The 23,126-nt window shown below is 40.1% G+C and overlaps 4 protein-coding genes across 4 annotated transcripts; 2 read left to right on the top strand and 2 right to left on the bottom strand.

Annotated features, from left to right (window-relative positions):
• Window positions 1-4,396: 4,396 nt before the first annotated feature.
• Window positions 4,397-5,855, top strand: EAE97_011423 (uncharacterized protein; the record flags this gene model as incomplete). The annotated part of the gene is made up of 3 exons (XM_038881938.1): window positions 4,397-4,591; window positions 4,646-5,052; window positions 5,105-5,855. 3 exons carry the CDS (start codon window positions 4,397-4,399, stop codon window positions 5,853-5,855), a joined length of 1,353 nt encoding a protein of 450 aa, XP_038727164.1.
• Window positions 5,856-9,492: 3,637 nt separating this feature from the next.
• Window positions 9,493-12,080, top strand: EAE97_011422 (uncharacterized protein). The gene is made up of 5 exons (XM_038881937.1): window positions 9,493-10,046; window positions 10,143-10,262; window positions 10,367-10,679; window positions 10,734-11,025; window positions 11,093-12,080. Exons 1-5 carry the CDS (start codon window positions 9,953-9,955, stop codon window positions 11,660-11,662), a joined length of 1,389 nt encoding a protein of 462 aa, XP_038727163.1. The 5' UTR covers window positions 9,493-9,952; the 3' UTR covers window positions 11,663-12,080.
• Window positions 12,081-13,134: 1,054 nt separating this feature from the next.
• Window positions 13,135-15,997, bottom strand: EAE97_011421 (uncharacterized protein; the record flags this gene model as incomplete). Its single annotated transcript, XM_038881936.1, has 3 exons — window positions 13,135-15,567; window positions 15,625-15,756; window positions 15,833-15,997. The coding sequence occupies 3 exons, from the start codon at window positions 15,995-15,997 to the stop codon at window positions 13,135-13,137; spliced, it is 2,730 nt and encodes a 909-aa protein (XP_038727162.1).
• Window positions 15,998-20,021: 4,024 nt separating this feature from the next.
• EAE97_011420 (uncharacterized protein) lies at window positions 20,022-22,831 on the bottom strand (the record flags this gene model as incomplete). The annotated part of the gene is made up of 7 exons (XM_038881935.1): window positions 20,022-21,337; window positions 21,413-21,775; window positions 21,829-22,007; window positions 22,057-22,221; window positions 22,276-22,534; window positions 22,598-22,664; window positions 22,727-22,831. 7 exons carry the CDS (start codon window positions 22,829-22,831, stop codon window positions 20,022-20,024), a joined length of 2,454 nt encoding a protein of 817 aa, XP_038727161.1.
• Window positions 22,832-23,126: the final 295 nt, after the last annotated feature.

Here is a 23,126-nt window from a genome sequence, read left to right as displayed (position 1 = left end):
CACCACGAAGAGATATTTGTTGCGCGTCTTACCTTCGAAATTTCCGGAGAAGTGCCAGGATAAAATTGAAAGGGGGTATGTGTTTCTTGTGTCTGTCTTACCCGAGTACTCTTTCCAAGGAGTTCAAATATCTGCGTACCCAATCGTATCCAGCGCTTCTCATCACCATAACCAAAGGAAATTTTGTTGCACATCTCACCCGAGAATCCGGTTTATGAATGAAAGTCAATAGCCACAACTGCTTCTCTTTTACATCTTATTTCCGAACTTTCCGAAAAGAATCTTAGTATATGGGAAGGGTAAACACCGAACAGCAACCAGAGGACTTGATAGATATTTTGTTGCATGTCGCATCCCCGAGCCTTCCGGCTGCAGCTGCTGTGAAGAATGTTCAATCCTTCAAAACCATTTGTTGCATATCGCATTCCGGATTTCCCGGGCATAACAGAACATATAAGAAAAGTATATATGATATGGTGAAGATTTATTGTACATTCCATCTTCCGAGGGTTCCGGTAGTCTGAGGATATTACCACTAGGTCGTCAATGCGATAAATGTATATATAGAGAGCAAGAAGAAAGAGATTATACTAGACAAAAGAAAAGTCATAGTCCATTTCAAGAGAGATGACACGATCATCTGAGGATAGAAGGCCCCATCAACGAATGTTCTCACTGATCGATCAACCACTTTCGTGGACATAGATCACGTGAACATGTACTATTCATATCACACGGCTAGGGATTTTGAGCACTACTCATTGTCTATTCACGTCCGAACTTGGGCCACCGAAACGCACGCTTTAATAAGACGATGTTTCGAAGATAAGATGACTCGACATCTCGAGGTTTTGCAACATTCATTGAAAGCTTGAATCGCTTCATCAAAACCTAAGTCAAAATGTTTGTCTGGACTTTGCGTTTTGTCTCGGGTCTCGATTCTGTAACCATCAAAGCAGCACCCCTCCAGCGAAAAAGAAAAAGAGATCAGCCAAGAACGCGGGGCATTGACATTATAGATTGACAATGGGGTACCGGTCTCGAGCCGGGACGTGTCGTTCGTGATACCGAATTACGAAATTAGCCAATTGATCGGCACGTAGCGTTGCGACGATTCTTCCACAGATGGCTTGGGATCAAGGCGAAATCTGAATCTGTGTACTAATGTATGAGATGAAAACTCTTTATCATCCGCATATCGCAGTGGCAATAAAGCACAGAGCTAAGAAGGTATGCAGATGTGCTTTGGTCTTTTAATAACTTAAATATCTTGGGCCACGGCAGAAGAAAGGGAGTCTCGAGGGAGCATTTGAGGTCGAAAAGTCTGATGTTAGGGTTGCCAAGGGATGTTCGGCGTAGGACCATCTTTGCGCGAAAAGGTGTATTAAGTTATTACTAGGTAGTCAGATCAACTGTACGATAGGGCGTAGAAAGTTATTCATGGGTTGGAGAACTTCATACCTCCCGTACTCGAGTCAAATTTTCCATTGACAAAGCGAGAAATCATTCTGTAGAATGGTCGTCAATCACATTCTGCTGCAGATGCTTATTAATCATTTGGTAGTAACGTGGTTTATCATCGAGTGGACCATATCATTGAGTGAGCCATTTTAAAATACACCAAAATTAATGCTTTTTTAATATTTTATTTTAATAATTAATTATTATTTTGAAGAAAAAAAAGAATAAAAAAGAATAATAAAAAATAAGCTTTTTATAATTCTAGTATTTATATAAAAATTTATATTTTTTTATATAAAAAAATGGAATTTATTATGATTTTTGTTATAAAAGAAATATTTCTATAATAATTATTATAATAATTTTAATTTTTAATAAATAATTAGATTTTCATATTATTTATATAATTAAAATTTATAATTTTAATTTTTAAAAAATTCTATTAATAAATAAAGAAAATGTATGGTTATATATAAATGAATTTTATATATAAAAATGATAGTCTATTCGATAATATAGTCCACTCGATGATAAACCACGTTAAACAAACAATCCAAAAATAAATCATCTCATCTCATTGTACTCGAGGAAGCCAATTTTGAACATTTTATGCTATGCGTTCATTTCACATTCACATTTATAGATTATCTCATCAAACTATCGATGTCGTCGTAATCAAATTCAATCACATCCATGTATGGCCAGCAGATCATAAATCTCTACGGAGTATGCTTGTCTAACTTTTCACTTGACATAACCTCCAGGGGGAGTTCCATGTCGCTCCCTAGCACCTAGGTAAGCTTCCCTTGGAAAATCCCTGGCCAGAACCAGGTCAAAACTATGGAATCGCGGGTAAACTAATAAATACATGTATCCATAGTATCGAGGAAACAATGGTTCATTCATCAATCAAGGAATGAACGGGATCTAGAAGAAGTGGTAAAGGAGGTCTGGACTATTTTAGAAATTCTCGATTACCGCTTCTGAGTCCTAACTCCCAGTATTGAGATTCTCGACTGCAAAGAAATGAATACCATACCATACAATAGAAATTGTGAGGTTTTGTCATCCATGTAACATGATGGGAATAGAGGAGACGAAATGAAGGGGTTTCAGAGCTTTTTATATATCGTGGTATTTTGACATCTAGAATCCTGTCTGTGATTTCTCAAGATGAACGTGATTTGAAAGTGCCCCAGAAAAAGATTTGACACACAAGACATTTCAAGGTTCGAGAACAATTGAATCTTGTCGTTATTCCTGTTCCCACTTCCGAGATGAAGATGATCGAACTTCAAACAAAAGGCAAATCAGGAAAGGAAGGAAAGTAAAGTAAAGTAAAGTAACGTCAAAATAGAAATAAATGACGACGCAAGTTAGCTAAGTAGCTACCATTCATTCATGGAGTGATCATTGAAAAGTAAAAGGAATGGAATGAATTATTCAATACAGTAAATCAACACATTTGTTTTATACTTTGGAAATAAGATGGGAGCCTGTACATCTAGGGAGTACCAAGAAAGCTTGAGGGATGATTAACTTGACTAGTATTGATAAGATACGGGTGAAAGTCTAGAAAGGACGTCGTAATGATTATATACCGGTATCTGTGTGCACTGTGTGCACTGTGTACGTATGATTTGCTGCTTATGGATACGAAGCAATCGATCAAATATTGATGAGCAAGTTGTTTGTGCTCTCTTTGGCTATAATCTGGTCTTCCTTCCTTTCCCCCAATGTCAACACGTACGAAGGAAGTGCTTGCCTGTACTTATTTAGTACACACCAACATGATTATCAGAGCCACCATCAGATGTCGCCCAATAGCACTCATTGCCTGAGTATTATGCAGAGATGAAGCAGTCAACGCAAAACTAATGCAGGTCCCAAAGCATGTAAAATAGTACATGATAGAATTTGATTGGCCAGAATGTCGGTACGGGTGTAAGAACGGAAATGTTTCTCCTTTTTGAGCCATTTTTAACTTGGCACGATTCGTTTCTTTTTTGCCCCAGATGTCCAAGAAACCGGCAGGAGAATTTCCCACTTGGCATCGATCGTGTTTGCTAACTTTACTGTACGAGGTATTGAGCTTTGTACTCAATCTTTTCATTTGATTTAATCCAGAAGAGGAAATACATAGAGAATTATTCCCCTGAGGGATCAAACTTGATTGGAGGATAGGATATAAATAATGGACCACAATCGAAAGAAGTGGCTCTTGCTTATCCTGGCCTGGGCCCTGGGCAGCCACCTTACTAGGTTACCCGTGGACCTGTCAGGTACGATGTAATTTTTTATGGTTCGTCCAACCACGTAACGAAGCATCCAACCAACCAACCCACCTTGGTAATAAAGACCTCTTCGAGACCTCCACCATTCACCATCCACATCCACCATCCACATTCACCATCCACATCCACCATCCACCATCCACCCTCCACTCACCACGTCCCCTGCTCTATCCCCTTACTGCTTGTTCAATCCTCAATCCCCTCCCTCCTTCCCTCCCCCCCCAGTTTTTCCTTACAAGGTTGATTCCCCAATAAATAATACATAACATGTAATTGAAGCTTTTTCTCTCTTCCTTCTATTCCATTCCAGATCTCTCTCATTCCTCCTTCTCTAAGATCCTCAAACACTCTTTAGACTCTAGATCTTTCCTCAATCACTCCAAGTCTCTCTCTTTAAGGTTGATAGTTGCTAGGTATTCCTTCTTAATTCACTACCACCTCCAAACTCAATTCCACACCACTCGTTATCCTCCGTCGACTTTTACTTCTTCGATACTCACTCATTCACTCATCATAATCAAATCACTTTTTCGACTTATACTCTCTTAATTGTGGAATTCATCATCCAGTTTATAACAACATCATACGTCTCGCTCGATTAACATCTCAAAAACAATCAAACAATATCATAATAATTCATCATGCTCTCCAAGACTCTTTTCGTCGTTGCGGCTTCGCTCTCCACTGCAAGTGCTATTAACCAAGGTTTCAACTATGGTGCAACAAACGCAGACGGTTCTTACAGAGTTCAATCTGATTTCCAAGATGCTTTCGAGACTGCCAACTCTCTCGTTGGTACCTCTGGTTTCACTTCTGCTAGATTATATACTATGCTCGTAAGTTGTTGGAAACTCTCCTCGCATTTTTCCCCATGCTAACAACTTTTAAAGCAAGGTGACACTACCGAACCAACATCAGCTATTCCAGCTGCTATTGCCTCAGATACAACTCTTCTCCTTGGTTTATGGGCTTCTGGTGGAGCTGCCGGTGTTACTGCTGAGATCAACGCTCTCAAGGCTGCCATCACAAAATATGGTACCGCTTTCACTAGCCGAGTCGTTGGTATCTCTGTAGGATCCGAAGATTTGTACAGAAATTCCCCAACTGGTATCGCTGCCAACTCTGGCTATGGTGCCAACCCAGCCGACCTTGTCGACTACATCAAACAAGTTAGAGAAGCAATTGCCGGTACTGGTTTGAGTGGAGCTTCCATTGGACATGTTGACACCTGGACCGCCTGGGTCAACGGATCCAACAGTGCTGTCGCAGAGGCCCTTGACTGGGTTGGAATGGATGCGTAAGTTTAGCAGCCTGTCCATCTCCTGTTTCACAACTAATATATTATTTAGTTACCCATACTTCCAAGATACTGAGGCAAATGGAGTCAGTGAAGGAAAGTCTCTCTTCAACTCCGCTTTAGCCGCTACACAATCTGCTACTGGAAAGACCGTTTGGGTTACTGAGACCGGGTGGCCTGTTACTGGTGCTACTGCTGGTGATGGAGTTCCAAGTGCTGATAACGCCAAGACATACTGGGATGATGTTGGATGCCCTAACTTCGGAAAGATCAACATGTACTGGTACACTCTTCAAGATCAAAACGCCGCCTCGTCCGTTACCCCATCCTTCGGTATTGTTGGTAGCACTTTGAGCACCACCCCATTGTTCGATCTCAGCTGTTCCAACACTACATCAAGCTCCTCGTCAACTGCTTCTTCCAAAGCTACTAGTGGTATTGCAGCTGTTGCTACCGGAGGATCTGTCGCCTCTGCTGGCTCTGGTCTTTCTCCTACCGGTATGGGTGCTGGTATCTCTGCTGTTTCAGGTGCCGCTTCCCCAAGTGGTACAGGTTCAGCCGGTGGTTCCCCAGCTGGTGGATCAACTAACGGTACCTACACTGCCTCTACCCTCAAGTCCTCAGCTGGATCAAGTGCTACTGGAACATCCACTTCAGGATCTGGTTCATCTGGTTCATCTTCAGGATCTGCCTCTGGATCATCATCCTCTTCCCCATCTGAATCCACCGGTGGTGCAGCATCCCTTACCGGATCTGTTGCAATTGCCCTTGGAGCCGTCTTTGCCGTTGCAGCTGCCTTGTAAATGAAATAGGTTGTGTTTATGGGAAGAACGCGTGGTTTGCATTACGTGGGTAGCATTAAAATTGGGGTATTATGGTATTATAGCTTTTGCTTTTTCTTTTGCGGCATTTTTTGGTGGTGAATTAATACCACGATGACCGGTCTTCATAGATGGAGTTTTTAAATTAAACAAGCATGAATTACAGTGGATGGATTCATTGTCGCAATAGACAACGGGACATTCCTTCTTTTACAAACAATGAAAAAGTATTGAACTTATATTTGCTTGGCAGTTGATGTGACTTGAGAAGTGATTTTTATGTTGTGATGACAAGGCTATCTATCTGTACAATTTTGAGAAACAATCTTGACGCCGAGAGGTTGAATAATATTTTACATTCTGTACCACCCTTTACCCGTTTATTCAAAGAGCGCTTGAACACTCGACCGTTTCATTGATGATGAAGGCCACGGTATTTAATCCCATTCATAGATGTACATGAGGTGTCGTCATAATCTACATGTCCACATTCCTTGCACTCACGATGGTGAAACGTGGGAGAGGTAGAATAGGAAGTGGAAGTGGAATGCGGGAATAGGAATGCGGGTAGTTACTTGCATTGATTGATAAATGGATAGATAGGCGGGCTTGGGAAGATTGCGATGGGGGTTTGGGGGATAGAATATGGGGTCTAAATTAGGACTGGACCCTGGAAGTGATGAAGGAAAGCAGAATTTCTAGGGGTATTAGGCGCCTGCTACTTACTACCTACCTGGGTACGTACATATGTAGGTATTTGATATGAGTGAATATGACAAGGGAAAGCGTGAGGTTATATGGAAGTTTCCAAGTATGCATGATGCCTATCTCCAGAGAGGTTTGTATGGACGCTTCTGATTGTATGTCACCTACTCGAGTGGTAATAAATAATTTCACGATATATTTTTACTAGGTCTCGTCGCTGAACGCAATGCGCATGAACGTGAACGGGCGAGATGGGCGCCAAGGGGATGGTCTCGGGGGTTTAGTTGTTAGTCTGACGGATCGTCATTTAAGAACATTTGGGTTTTGCGAAGAAAATAACTAGTCGATAGATAACCGATATCCCTACTACGTGCACAACCCTACTATATGCACACTTTTTTTATATCAAAACAAAAATCAATTTAAAATTTAAAAATCATTATAATAATATAAAATTTAATTCAATAATTAATTAATATTATCAACTTCGATTTATAAGGATTTCGAATTATTAAATTAAGAATTGATTGAATAATTAAATAAAGAGAATATAGAATCTTGATATATAATTTCTTAATAAATAATATATTAGAATCTATTTATAGAATTATAATAAAGTTTTATAGATTTTTTGATATTAATAATATTATAAAAAAATCAAAAAAATCAAAAAAGTAAAAAGAATCAAATTTAATATAGATTATTAGATTTTTCTAATGATTTATAATAATTTTAGAAAAGTTAAAATATTTTTTAAAATGAATTTAAATTTTATATTTAATATTAAAGATTTAAAAAATAAGTTTTTAAAAAGGAATTATATTAAATATTAAAATATAAAGTTTTGATTAATAAAAGAAATTATTTAAAAAATATCTTTTATTTTTGAAATTTTATTTTTAAAATTATTTAAATCTTAATTCTATTAAATATAATAAGATTCTAATTATATAAAAATTCTTTTAAATAAATTTTTTTAAAAAGAAGTTTTTTTATTCAAAATATTATTAATTCATTTTGAAAAAAATTATTTTAAATAAAAATTGATTTAATATTAATTAATAATTTAACTTCAAATTTAAATTTTTTATTAAATCAAAATCTGATCATATAGTTTCATTCTTTAATAATGATTAAAAACTATATAACAAAAAGGTTTAAAATTGAATTTCTCAAAAAAATAATAAATAACTTATATATATTTATTATTAGATTAAATCAATTCTTAATAAGTTTTTATAAATCTTATTTAAATATATATATTAATAAACTATATATTTTAATATATTTATATTTGTTTTTAAAAGATTATGTTATTATATAACTTAAAAATAGAATAAAATATTATAAATTCATTATTCGAGGAAGAATTAAGTATGAAAATAGTTTTTTTATAAAAAGATTAGAATTTAATATTAAGATAATTTCAAAGTTTCGATAAAAAACTTTAGTTTTTTTCAAATATCTTATATTATAATATATGGAATCTCATAATTTCATTAAAAAAAACTTATATTTTTAATTATATTATAAAATATATTAATAAATAAATATTTTTTTTTATAAAAGTTAATATCTTATTTATCATTATTATTATTGTAATTTTTGAGATTTTTAATTTTTTTATTTCAAAATATTATATAAGTTTATTTCAATTATCTCAATTTTGAATTTAAAATTATAATATCGCTTTTTCAATTTTTAATTCAATTTTCTATATAAATAATAAAAGTGTGCACATAGTAGGGTCGTGCACGTAGCAGGGATATCGGTTAGGGTGATACACATACACATCTAGTACTTACATGTATATGTATGCATATATCTGGGGAGATGTTCTTGATTGAATAGATATTCCCATTCATCACCTGGGCAGTAAAGGAAGGGCAAATGTAACCGTGAACTCATTGAATAATGAATCAGTGATTGATGCAGTGAACCCCGCTGTGTACGTAGGGTAGGTATTCAAGATCCACCCCAGCTTTATCAGGGCCACTCTTTATCTTGTTTTCACCCCCCCATAGCCCATAATTTCATCATGAATGTCATTATACGATCCGACACGATACGATACGATGTGATGGGGATTTGGGGGATCCATGCTGCATGTTCAATGTTCCCGCCGAAAAAACTTTGAAGGTGTGTTGGAACCTAGAAAAAGAATGGAGTGCGAAGGATAAGCTTAACCAAAGCGCAATTAGGTGGACTTTGTAGGCTGGACTCTACAGCACAGAGAAAAATCAGATAGAATACCTAGGTAGGGTTTAAAGAGAGGGATTCTAGGATTTCAGGGATTTCGGGGATTCTTGAACAGACGGACGAGAAAAAGAATCTTTTTGGGGGTTTCTTGGCTTTGCAACAATATAAGGCTTGATGGTTTTGAGGGTTGACTAGAAAAGCTTGGAGAGGATGGAAAGGGCTTGGAAAAGCTTTTGTTGATGTTTAATGGATATCCTCCTAATGTTGTCGCAAATAATTGAATGACTGTTGCTCTACTGGAGGTTGTCGTAGATATTATCGTACATTATTATATTGTTAGACGAAGTATGAATCCTTTCTATCTGCTTTGTGTTTGATGTTCCGCTGGTCCTCTAGGGATTACTACTGTGAAGGCACCTAGATTAGATTGACAGTAGAACCCTTCGAGCGCAGCGAGCTATGGGGGTCTGGACGCTTGCCCCCATGGAGAAAAGAAGATAATCTTTGAGAGAAGTGATATGCATGATCTCTTGAATTGTAGAACGGTATCATCGTAATAGTAGATATCCGGTACTTTTGGATGATTGAATTCAATTCTCGTGATATAAAATTGAATTAAAGGCTGTGCCCACAAGCCACAACATAAGGAAGGAAGGGAAGGATCCTATAAAAACCCGTTCAGCTGCGAATCAAAAGAGAAAGCGCTACATGAACCTTGCTCTGCTTTGGGATTATCCTCCAATGAATCCATCTGAGATTATCTCACCACTAACTTCTCACTCATTACAACCAATCTTCTTCCTCCCTCTTCCCTCTTCCCTCTTCCCTCTCTCTTTCTTGACTCTATCACACCTTTCCATCTCGTCGTCTCATTGTCACTTACTTCTACAACTCTTTCAATGACTCTCTTTTCAAATTGATGGATTATCACCACAAGGGAAATTTGCAACATAAAAAGAAGCATTCGACGTCCATTCGTTTCTTAAATTGATCTGAGCCTTTTTTGGAAGGATACTTCTATAAGATTGAGTGAATCCTACAACCCTCTTAAGGATTGCCAACTTCAGCATCGACTCTTCTATATTTACAAACACACACGACGCACTACATTCTACATTCTACACACTGCACACTACCGACTACACACTACACGCTATCGAAAAACTTTGGACAAAATGCTTCCTACTTTCGCTTTATCGGCTGCGACGGCAGTCCTACTCAGTTCCTCAAGGGTTAATGCTGAGATAGAATTAAATCTAGATGACGATAGTATGTTTGTTACAATCTCCATTCGAGCATTCGAACACGGTCTTTCACTCTGCAGAATCAGACTTGCTAACTGGCTTTTTTTGTCTTTCAATATAGCTTCGATAAAGAATGCGGCTGCGACAATCGCATACGATATGATGACATACTATAAGGGAAATCAATCGGGAGGAATACCTGGAGTTTTACCTGGACCTCCACCAAATCCTTCTTGGGGTTGTGAGTTTAGAGTTCTTTCCTTTTTCTCCATTCGCGACTTTGCGCAAATGTAAATGCGACATGAAAATAGGAGTGTGGAACTGATTTTCATATCCGTTGTCTAGACTATTGGTGGGAATCCGGTGCAATGTGGGGGTCTCTTATCGATTATTGGTACTATACTGGCGATTCCTCATACAACGATGATGCGATGGCGGGTATCCAATGGCAAACTGGGGCAAATAACGATATGATGCCTGCGAATTGGTCACAATCTATGGGAAATGATGATCAAGGATTTTGGGGAATGACAGCTATGACTGCTGCGGAAACGAAATTCCCGGATCCTCCTTCGGACAGACCAGGTTGGTTGGCTTTGGCTCAAGCAGTTTTCAACACTCAAGCAGTGAGAATTGATAATGCTACTTGTGGTGGAGGGTAAGCTTCTATGACTTTGAGATTGGGAGAGGGGATTGGACTAATGATTGATAGTTTACGTTGGCAAGTTTATCCATATCTTACGGGTTACAATTATAAAAACTCTATCGCAAATGGATGTTTCTTCAATATTGGGGCGCGACTCGCAAGATACACCAACAACGAAACATACGCCCAATATGCTGAGGAAACATGGAATTGGGTCACAAGTGTCGGATACATGGACAAAGATTATAACATTTATGATGGTGCCCACGTTGAAGAGAATTGTACGGATATTAACAAGGTTCAATTCTCTTACAACTCGGGGGTCTATCTACTCGGTGCAGCTACCATGTATAATCATGTATGTTTCTTTTTTTCTCCCTTCCGATCTTTGATACCCTCAGATTTCTATACTAACATAGGAGTAGACAAACGGCTCCGCAATTTGGAAAGAACGTGTCGATGGACTTCTCAATGCTACATTTAAAAACTTCTTCCCTACCGGTGATATCGCCTACGAAATTGCATGCGAAGCAAAACTTTCATGTACAACTGATATGTTTTCCTTCAAGGCATTCCTCACTCGTTGGTTGGCCGGAACCACAAAAATGGCCCCTTACACTTATGATCTAATCATGCCATATTTAAAAGCATCTGCAGTCGCAGCAGCAAAACAATGTTCAGGTCCGAGTCCATTTGATGGTAGAACGTGTGGATTAAGTTGGAGCAAAGGAACAGATTGGGATGGAACCTCTGGTGTAGGACAACAAATGGCAGCCATGAGTGCTATTTTTGTAAATCTCGTTCAACACACCCTAGCTCCGGTTACGAACAGTACAGGTGGAACTAGTGTGGGAAATAGTGCGGCGGGTAGTGGGAGCACGACGAGTTTGGATGCCGTCAAACCGCCATCTACAGGGGATAGGGTAGGAGCTGGAATGGTTACGACTGTAGTTCTGGTGGGAATGACAGGAATGTTTGGGTGGATGAGTTTGTAAATTGGAAGGAAAAGGAAGGTGGGAGGGTCGCGAGATGGATAGGGGAGAGGAGAGAGGACAACGAAATAAGAACGAGGAAGGAAAAATTATGAAATGGAGTCGGGGGATTAATTTTTATTTTCTTTCTTTACGTGAATATGGAAGGATATGGGATAAGGTTTTTAAGCGTACAACTACTGCTGGGTTGGTGTGATTGATGGGAAAGGATGGATATGACATGAGATGTTGAGTTGGTGGTTGCAGTACTGGCTATGAAGTCTTGCATGCATTGTTTTTGCGTGCATATACCCCATACATTGCTTTACTAAAAGATATACACAGAGAGGATGAATCGGCGATGAAGAGTCGGTGATGAGAATGAATGGATTGGATGGGATTGGATGAATAAATGAGATTTTTAAAAATATATCATTTTGATTAATTTATGTGTAAGATGTTGTGAGTATGATGATACATGAGGTGGGGAATGTCCTATCCCTCAAAACGTGAGCGTTCATTAGACATATGGATTAGCGAGTAAGTGAAATCGCAGAGGGTACAGCGGGAAAACGGGGGATTCATTGACATGTTCGTTTGGAAGCTCGAGGGCAAGGCGGCGAGGGAGCATAGGAGAATTTTGGAGAAATGTAGATTCTGGAGAATTCATTTGGTGGGGTGGGATTTTTCGGCGAGGAGATGGGGGAGGGGGACATGCGGATGATTGAGGGGAATCGCGAGATGGGATAGGATAGAGATGAATTAGTGCGGTATTTTTCGAAAAGAGAGAGGAGGGAGGTATAAGAGCGGAGTAGGATGGAATGGGAAGGGAAGGGAAGGGAAGGGAAGGGAAGGGAAGGGAAGGGAGGGGAAGTAAAAGGCGGCATCCAAATTTTCGGGAGGTGCGAGGCAGGGCGGGGTAGGTGATTAGAAGTTAGAACGGAGGATTATATTATGTCAATAAAAGAATGGGGTAATTGATTATTTTAGGTCGCCTTTTCTCGATTTAGGGCGGATTAGAGGATTTAGAATACGCTTGTTAATCTTTCATGATTCGTGAGTCTTGAATTCCATTATTGCGGGGTAATGTGAAGCATGCAAGAATCGACTAGTATATTCAAAACATCTGGTAAATCAATCAACCATTAAATGATGGTCGTCCTTCATTAATAATAATACATATAACTATTGATACATGAATAAATTCGTAACTCCTGTGGTGATAATGGGAGATAACCCCAAACCAAATAAGAAATATATCTTGACCCAAAATGCTGTTTGTAATGTATGGATTGTAAGTCCCCTAGCCTGTGCTATCCCGATTATAATCGAGGGTATCTTGATCCTTCCGTGCCCAAATTTTCCATTCACTGACTCCCATACCCAGAAAGCTGGTTATCTATGACTAGATCATCTCGGATACCCTGAACGCCCGCTAATATCAGATTTAAGAAAGAAAAACCGAGCCCAAGTACGCCCTGTGTTTCCCAAGCCAATCAATCACTGCTGTTCTTCCTCCCTCTCGTTTCCCTATGCTCTACCATAGGTAATTCTGTGCTACACTTTCTCCCGGCAAGGCTCATCTTCTGCACTAAAACAGACACTCTACGACTTAACCTGCGAAGAGGCGTATCCGGTCTATCATCTTCATTGCCTCTTGACACCTGTCCAGCTCCTCTACTTTCTTCACTGCCCGACCAAACTCCACCCATAACCACAGGTTTTGGGTCAACTTGATGCCTCACACCTTCACCACCAAAATTCAAATACACCGGATATAAAAGTGCTATCAAAAACAATACAAAGGGAATTACAAAAGAATATTGTATGGTATGGATTTTTCGCACACCAAAAAGAACAAAAACAAAAACACTTCCTCCAGTTGCCGATGCTACTACACAAGCTGATGCCCACTTTGTATGTTTTCCCATACCGCGAATGGTCAAAGAAAAGACCAATGGGAAAATCGGACCTTCAAAGAAAAAAACCAAAAGAGAAGATGCAGCAAGAAAAGATTGTGATATGCCGTTGATGGCGAAGATAAAAGCTGAGAATATGGTAAGGCAAACCAAAGCAATAAGTAATAGAATTCGTGGCGGGACCACTAAACAAAGAGGTGCGAAAACAAATCGCCCGATGGCAAAGAGTCCATGACCTAAAAGTAGGTAATCTTCATCGTCATCTAGTGAGAAGAACGATTTAAAACTACCCGTTCTAGGGACAAATGAAATTAATAATGGTTTAAAAAATTCTGAAATACACTCCTGTGCTGCAACATAACAGAGCTGAGCGATAACACCGATGGCAAGAGTCGTATAAATGATTGATGTGCCTGTCCAGGGTAACTTTCTTGATGGGTATATTTCGAAAAGTTCCGCTTGTGCTTGAAGGTCGTCATCGCTAGCTTCGGGTAGAGGCATATAATAGAAGAACAGAGCGAGGATGACGGTAAAGAGGGCAATCGCGAGGTAGGCCCATTGGACATCGATTAAAGTCAAGTGTTTCGCACCCTCAATTTGTACTCCATTGAAAAAAACTTTCTCCGCCAAAGTTTGACTCACAAGTGATGCGACGGCTTGTATACTTTGCGCAAGCATCAATCTAAATTCAGCGTATTGCATTGGTCCACATAGAGCCAGGAATGGATTTGCGGCGGTCTCTAGAATCGATAAACCAAATCCAACAACAATACTGGACAGTATGAATCCGGTGTATGATGTTAGAACTGCGGAGGGCCAAAACATTAATGTACCAGTCCCGTAGATACAAAGTCCCGTAATGAATGTAGCTTTGAAACCACTATGTCTCAAGACCCATTGTCCTAATGATAGGGCTCCAATGGCATAGCCTCCAAAATATGCGGCAGATAATCCTATGGTTTGACTGTCGGAGTAGTTGGCTAGTATTGCTATTTCGCGATTTAATCTATTGAGTAATCCGTACGAGAAACCCCAAAGAAAAAAAAGAATGGTGACCATGATGCAATATTTGAAAGCTTCACTTCCACGAGTCTTCATCATTGACTTTGGTACCCTCATATTGACAAATCCAAAGTAAGTGGTGTTGGCTGTACGTGCTGTAGAATTTCGTCGCAAGGTTTCCAAGGCAATAGCTGAAGGAGCCGTTAAGAATTCTGCCATGTTGAGTTCTTGCTGCTCCATGTCTTCTCGATAACCTCCAGGGTGAGTATCTGACAATGGTGATAGAGGACTATCTGTCAATGCGGTGTTTCTTGGTGGTAAATGATTATCCACAGTGGCTAATTGGCCCTGGCTACCAACAGGTGGACTCGCAGACTCGAGGATATCTGCTGTGCGGGTGTGCGATCCTGTTCTTCCAGATACTCGGTCGGCAAGCATCGCTGGTAGTATTACTTTCATAAGTGGCTTCAAGGTAGGAATGCAAGCACATACGATCCCGACATTGACCTCAACAGCCGACCACATAAATGCAAGCGAGGCATTGTAGGCAAAATCGTCTCCTTCGCCGAGCCGCGAGTGGGCTAAAACGGATGTTTGAAAGTCATTCGAGGCTTGTTGTAGATAATAGATTCTGACGACGTCAACAATTGTAACAAAAATTCCCAAGGAGAAAGTGAAAACCAAGATCGCCTTTTGCCTTTGGGGAAGGTTCATTCCGGTGAGAACAGGAATCGGTAGAACCAATATGGCTAAATCCGTAATGATATTCACAGGAGCTGATGCGAGATAGATGGTGATAATCGATAGACATTTGGCATTCGTATCGGTCCTCCATGCACCAGAAACGGGGCTGCATTGAAATGCATTGACAAAAGTAAGGACGATGCCGTCTAAAACCGTGACGAGTAGGGTGATATATGAAGCCCACCGCAGGAGCTTTTGAGTATTTCGGCTTAAACGTAAGTAAAAAATGAGGATTGAGGTCTTTGTCGCCATCAAACATGGATTCTGTAATAGAAGTCAGAAATTGCGCAGTCGGTCCATGATCCAACGACCATGACTCACATAAAGTACTGTAAACGCGTATTCCGCCTTTTTGAGGTGAGGGCCCCATTCTTTCTTGATTTCAGGATCGGGCTTTCCTAGGCCTTTAGTTGTTGCATAATCAATCGAAAAAGTTAACCCAAATGCAAAAAACTGTCATAGGAAACCATGAGCGTCAGTAAATCCATTCATTCGACATCTTATTCCCTTGGAAGAAATCTTATCTTACCCAAGAGAGTACAATAAACCAGTCATCCTGAGTTCTCTTTCTCAAGATTCCGAATCTAGAAACCAGTCTCGCTACAACAAATATGCTCGTAATAATAAAGGTAATGGTAGTGACCCAAAAAACCAGATCACTGCGCGATTGTACAGGCTCTATTGATCTTGACATTGTATGTTTATATATTTCGTCTCAAATTTGTTCGTCTCCAGTTCGATTCCTAAGTCATTTTCCACTCCTAGGTTGAATGTAACAATTTCCGTATTTCCATCCTCTGATGTACCAAAATAATATTGAAGTACAACTTTTCCGATCGGTGAGAGTTGCGCGCAATTGTATTCCCAATGAGGCGAGCAAACACAATTTGTGATGTATCCCCCCCCTCCTGCGATCCAATCTCTGCGTTCAATTGAACTCGCTGATTCGTATTCGTCAATGTCGAATTTTCGTTTTTCGATGGGATTACTTTTCGTGCGTGCCAACCAGCTTTCGAGATCGTATACGGCGCAAATGGTCCTACGCTAGAATCGTGGTGAGTGTGTCGGAGGACAAGTAGTAATGATTAGTTCTGTTGTTGAATAAGTTTTGGTGTAGATGTATGTCGAAGTTGATTCGATATGTGGATTGAGCTGCGGAAAGTCTGGACAAACAGGTCAGGTATAGATGATCATGACCTACACTGATCCTCTTTTCCCGATTCCCGGTTCCCAAGTGCCCACTCGCACGTTTGTGGGCATTTGCTAGTAGTTCGAGGAGGTCGTTTACCCCGGTATTTCCCACATCAAGACTTTTGGGATTTAACATTATTGGCAGATTGGCAAAAATAATAAGTTTGAAATCCAATCAACCATTCAGAACATAGCAAGACCTGGAATCGCCAAATTCCAGTACTTCGGACGCCATTGCCGATTTGTTAACTTTATGGGGCGAAGCTTGGGAAATGAAGAGATTTTTGTTAAAGCCTTCTTTCTCACTTACAAGAGTCTTATGGATTGGATGATCTCCAATGAAAAGTCGACAAACTTACATGTGAGCAAGTAAAAAGCAGCATCAACAAAGATTAAATATACACCAAACCTTATTCGTCATTAGTTGATCTATAATTACCACTTGGTCGGGTAGTACTCGTAATAAATTGTTCACCATTAAGAGGTCGTGAATCGTGAAAAGATGCCCAGGTGATGGGAAGGGGATTTTCGGGTTTCAAAGAGAGTGACGATAGGATTCAAAAAAAGTTGATGAGTTTTGTGAGAAGTGACGTAAATGAATATAAACTTCGATCCCTCGGTTAAGGTAAGTTATATGACCATTTCAAGATTAGTTTTCCATTGCTGCTTTTAAATCATGAATACTAGGTATACATGTATACATCACATCGTACGTCTTACACCGAGCACTACCTCATCTATTCGCCTTCTCCGATATTTCATGGACTTTGGCATGCCTTGAATCTTTTATCCCCGATTTCCCTGTGTCAAAATGATATCAAACTTTGACACGGTTGAAGATTAAGAATCAAAAGGAATGTCTTGCTTATCAAACAAAATCCTTTTCGCTTGCACAGTATTGTCCACCTGTGTGTAGGTATGAGAATCCCTTTCCATCCCAAAGTGGTAACATGGAGATTTCAAGCAGGTGTCAAGCAAGCAGATGCCAGTTGTACAGTGTTCCTGAGTCAATAAGTGCCAAGGAAGTTTGATATGTAGGGCAGGTATAGTGTATGATTATTAGATGAGACTCACGAGAGCATAGAACATAATCTCGCAACTACCTCCTGCTAATCATCCGATACCTCCCAAGTATCCCTAGGTGAATTCTCCAATAGTCTTCCTAAGGCTTTGATCAATCGACATTAGATACCTATCTTAAATATCAACATAATTCTCACATAAACCCTTTTTTCAATTAAACTTTTGAAATGAATTGATCAATTTCGCAACTTGAGACGACAATACTTGCTCATATTGTTTGAAGTCATGCTATGTAGGTAGGTAGGCTTAGGCATATTATCGAAACTTTAAATTCCGTCGAGTAAGGATAGCTTGATTTCACCATAATTCACTTCACTTCATTCCATCGTATCATACTGGTAGGTACCTCTTTCCAATAATCTTCTCCTTCAATATCACATCTCAAAATACCCCTATGTCGTCTTCCGAGCCTATCAAAATCAATGATCTCTAATGAAACAATTCTTCCTTAATGAGAATACTTCCATGACTCAAAAGACGGATAGATTCACCAAGTTAATAAGTATTTACGTCCACATTTTCAAGTCGCTATGTACAAAGTACTAACCTTTGATTTGACCTTTTACAGAATGAACCGGAATTTAGGGACTGGTAGTCTGGTACAAATATATGGGGGAATTGCCAAAGCATCCAACTCCCTAAACACCCTACCTATCAGATTCGATGGCTTAGCTAATTAACTTAATACTATCGGCATTCTCTTCATCATAACTTCCGCGATTTGAAAATCAACATGCGAAGATCCGCTATACATCCGCTCGGTGCTGATAGTCATTTTGGACTAGATTTTTGTCTTTCGTATAACATACCCCAACTAGTACTCTGTATTTTCTCGCAAGCTTCACCCATAATGAGACAATCCTACTAACGTTACAAGATAAAGTAAGATACTAAGATCTGGCAATGTAGGTACTAAGTAGGTCACGCACCTCCCGGTCGAATCCCCGCGCCGTCTTGTCCCCAAATTTAATCTAACCTACCGGTACCTAATACCTAATACCTAATACCTAGTACTTAGTATTTACATTCTATCCATCGCCCCTTCGAGCGCCCCCCGATAACGCTCATAAGGCGGGGTAAAATCTGTCAATCAAAAATCTATTCGCTTCCTCTTGACTCTAAAATCCTGATACTCCAAACGCCCCTCTCCCTCTGTCAAATCACACACCGTGTTTTTCCTTTTTGAAAAAATAAACTACTGAAAGAGGGAACTCCATCGGTCCGATTCCCACCTTTTCTTTCAAAAGAACCCTAAATTTTCAGCACGTGCTCATCCAAGGTTAACATCCACACTAAATATCCCCAGCATTTCACCTTGCAGCCCCCATTTTGTGGGGGACGGCTACGTACATCCACTATGTCCACTGTGCAGTCGAAGTAAAAGTGTAAGTTTTACACGTATCTAACTCGTATGGGTAATTAGGTGGACAATTTGCAAAAGCATGTCAGAAGTGGGATGAGTGTTCGTATATTTTTCCAAACTGGGACGTTTGGGGCGGGAGCGAGGTTACACTGGTGAGGCTCTTGGGCATCCATTGTACTCTGTACGAAGAACTCGAATCATGATTCCCGGAAAGTCAATCGATCGTACTATGTGGTTCGATTCATTTACTCCATATAGGTTGTAATTGAGAATCGACGGATGTAGCAGGCGAGGGAGGCTCGGAGGTTAGAACTTCGCACGGTCGAACATTTCATGAATTAAATCTTGGACATACATGGGAAAGCTTTTCCTCACAGATTTGTTGCACAATTCATGAGCTCAAACTAGGTAGTGGTTGATCAGTTACATCTACCAGGGAAAAGCAAGGGGCAACCATGTTTCCGAAGCGTCCGAAAAAGGGCAATAATTCCAGGCAGTCACAATCAAAAATACCACTCAAGATGAACTTGGTGCTTGGAAGACATATTTGTATTAAACATCGCTTTTGCACCTAGAGTGTGATGTGATCGCGAGCATGAAAATTTCCTCCGCCTCCAATTTTGCTCACTACATGTAAGATATTCCCATCGTGAGATATCGCCGTAATGGAACCTACACCCAGAAACTCCCCATCTGATTCCCCCAGTTGCACCTGCACCCATTTAACCTTCATATGTCCCTCAATGGTACTGTACGTGTCCGCACGCAAAATTGATCCGACTCAAACTCCGGTACTTTCAATCGCAATGCAATTCTCTCAATCCCCTGTACATTCTTTTTACTTTCGAGCCTGTTTTTCCATCCTCGTATATGTCTTGATTCCTTTCTTTTGTCGTCTCTCCTTAGCCCGCGTGAAAGTTTCTACTCCTTTTATTCGTCTCCACGAGTTCGTACCAGTTTATTTCAACCAAGCAAGTATGATGTGACAAAGTACCAATTCTTCAACCACGTGAGATGGTAATATTCATGTCTTGAAAAATAACCATGGGCGTGCATAATGTATCGTATGCCAGGTCTATTTTCAACCCTGTCCACCACCCAAGAAAAAGTCCAGTTCGCTTGGTCCACCTCTTTGTTGTTCATTTTCTGCAAGTTGTTCCAACAAGCTTAGGAAAGGATCTTTCTCCTCTCCACTCGTTCCAGTACTCCCATTATTTGACCTTCCTCCTGGTGTCATGCCTTCTTCTCCCATCATGCCACCACTTGTTCCACCCATTCCTGCAAATGAAAAATTCCCACCATTACCAAGATGTGACATACCAAACATCGGATCAAAATCTGATTCTTGCCCGTGATTCAGAGAGAGCGATGGTGAAAAAGTATACGGTTGCGATTGATTCTGACTAGGTGGGGAAAAGGGTATTTGTGGAAGTGTAGTCATTGAACTTCCTTGATTGGAATAAGATGCCGGATCATGACCGAGTAAACCATTTTGTGGTAGTGGCAATTGTTCAACCGATCTTCCATTCGGTGACATTAAAGGTCTTTCTTTTAGACTATTGGTAAGAGCACGTTTTCGTGCAGATGATGAAGATTTGCGTTTGGAAGTAATGGTAGTTGATTCATTCGAGCCATTCGAGCCAGTTCCCCCATTCATAGAACCATTCCTATTTGATTGTGTCGGGGCATAAAGGTCATGACCTTGGTATGCTTCAGGATTGGGTGTCACCACATCCGCAAAACTGATATGAGCACCATCAAAGTATTGGCCCAAATCACTATACCTATCGAAAAAGTCTTCCAGGTGAAAGACTGGACTAAAGCGCATCGGGTTACTTCCAAGACTTTTCACTAGATCGGAATGACATCCATAGATAGTCTGTAGAGTTTCTCGTTGATGCTGAACTGAGGACCATGCATATCGAAGTTCAGAAAGCTGTTGCATCTCCCTGGAAAGAAAATCGGCAGAAGCGGAGAAGACTTCACCTTCACGGCCGCCTTTGTAATGTGCCCCATGAACATGGACAGTACCAGCGGTGCAAATACAATATCCCACAAATGCGGGCCACTCTATCGATGCAGATTGTTTTCCGAGCTCTACCAATTCGGCGATCGCGTTTGCATGAAGAAAACAAAGATTTGTGGCTTCAATTTGCCAAGATTGATGTTGACCGGTTCCAGCTAGCTCAGCAAGATCGATGGGAAGAAAAGGTCGATATATGAGGCAATGTATGAGATGATAGATAAGTTTGCTGAGGACTAGAGTTGTACTATCTGGTTGCCCAAAAAGTGTATCAACAGATGTAAAGACATCCTGTGTACCGCCTGCCCAGATATCTAAGTCTTGGCGAATTTTCGACAGGTTCGATAATGAGTGCCATGGAAAATGAGAGTCGCCTGTTTTGATAACATGATAGTCAGTATTGGTACAATTATTAATTATCGAACAAAAATGATCGTTGCACAACTTGCCTTTCACACCGCCAGCTGCGAGATAGCGGTTAGTAATTCCTAATATTCTCACAATATCTATGAGCATTCCAGTGCTTCCTTGGCTCTTCTTGCCATTACCGAAATGAAGATTTGAACCACTTTGGAAGAACTCTCCTTCGACGGGAAGAGCGGCTGGATTGGGTGACCAAGATGGTAATCGTAACACAATAGATTTATCGGCAATTAATGATGGTCGTTTTGATCCGCATGCTGTGAATCTGTCTATCAAATAACATGTCCAAAATAATCTTCTTCGTAATTCTCTCTCGACAGGACTAATTCGTAGGTTCTGATCCTGTTCGCGATGGAGTTCTAGCGCAACAGCCATTCCAATGGCGTTCGCTATGTACAGTTAGCGAAATGTTTAGTGGTTGAAATTTATTGAAGGCATGTACCAAGCATCATGTATGCCTTTTTCCCCCTTCCAGATGCTGTATAAGAAATGCCAAGAAGTAATAGAGCTTGTAAATTATCGATAGACGGTTCGTCGATGTCTACTTCCGTCCTTGCTCGATGAGCGTAATCTTCACTTAATCTCACGGCGGCAAAATAACCATTTGGATGGGAAGTATATCTTGAAAAGTCAGTCAATCGTCATGTGTAAACCAACAATTCTAACATACCTTGCGCTAACAGCGTAGATTGCATAAAGTAGATATGTTGGGATTTGATTTGACTGGATTCGTTGTCTAATAGAAGTTTCGTCAAGTATATGATAAGATTTCCCATGGCATCGAACAAAGTAAGTATCCAAAAGGACATCTTGTTGGACTGATGGAGAGGGTTCGCTGAGAATACGTCAATTGGAAAGAAAACTAGGAGTAAGGATGGGATTTAGGTACCTTATGGGTGTCGGAGAATATACAGCGGATTCATCTGCAATATTTGAAATGGTTGTCTCCAGATGAGGTCGTTTTGGTTTTGTATTTTCATTAGGACTTTCCACTTCACCCCCACCAGAACCAGAACCAGAAGCACTCCCATCATTGTTTGGAGAATTGGATTTTTTCTCATCTCTCAATTTTCGTTCCAATCCATCGACTCTTTTTAATAAAGCTTCCAATACATCCGTCTTAGGTCCACGCTTCTTGGGGACAGCATCTGTTAAGAGAGAGAAAAGTTAGGATTATGTATTTCGAATTTCTTGAATGATGTAAACCCCACCATAAATACAAGGGCATTGGAAGACTTGACAAGCTTCGCAAGTCGGTCGCAACCGATTGCACTTTATCTGGAAAACCTTTTAGTATCTCGGAAGAATTGCGCCTAAGCAGAAGCACAGTGAAAACCAACCTTCCTCTTTCTACAAGATTTACAATTCATCGATTCTCGTGGTTCGTTGCTCATACGTCGTGCTGGTAATCGTTCAATTCCAACTTGCGCTGGCCTTCCAGACATGGTATCGAAAGGAAATTCCAAGGCGACAAGAAAAGGCGAAAGAAGAAATTATTGTTGTACAGTAATAATAAGATTCGTCACATCATAAAGATTGGTCGAGACGCAATGCACAAAACATTACGAGTGTGGTAGTTTTGAGGGGGGGGGAAAGTAAGCAAATAATTTCCGATACAGACTTGGTCAAATGGATGATGTATTTATGTATGTACGTCGTATCCTCTCCGGTTTTTGGTTAGGTATTGGATGTTGGACGAATTCTCGGGTCGATGGGAGCTTCCCAAAGTAATGGTAACCG

Source organism: Botrytis byssoidea (genome assembly GCF_014898295.1).
Source record: "Botrytis byssoidea strain MUCL 94 chromosome Unknown BBYS_037, whole genome shotgun sequence".
Classification (NCBI taxonomy): Eukaryota; Fungi; Ascomycota; class Leotiomycetes; order Helotiales; family Sclerotiniaceae; genus Botrytis; species Botrytis byssoidea.
Note: the sequence above shows the minus strand (reverse complement) of the source record. Positions and strands in the feature narration are given on the sequence as shown.

What these genes read in the sequence shown, in the direction of transcription:
- EAE97_011422 (XM_038881937.1), top strand. Translation starts at nt 9,953, where the DNA reads ATGCTTCCTACTTTCGCTTTATCGGCTGCGACGGCAGTCCTACTCAGT. An exon ending in ACCAAATCCTTCTTGGGGTT is followed by an intron (nt 10,263 to 10,366) that starts GTGAGTTTAGAG and finishes TCCGTTGTCTAG; the next exon opens with ACTATTGGTGGGAATCCGGT. An exon ending in CAGCTACCATGTATAATCAT is followed by an intron (nt 11,026 to 11,092) that starts GTATGTTTCTTT and finishes ACATAGGAGTAG; the next exon opens with ACAAACGGCTCCGCAATTTG.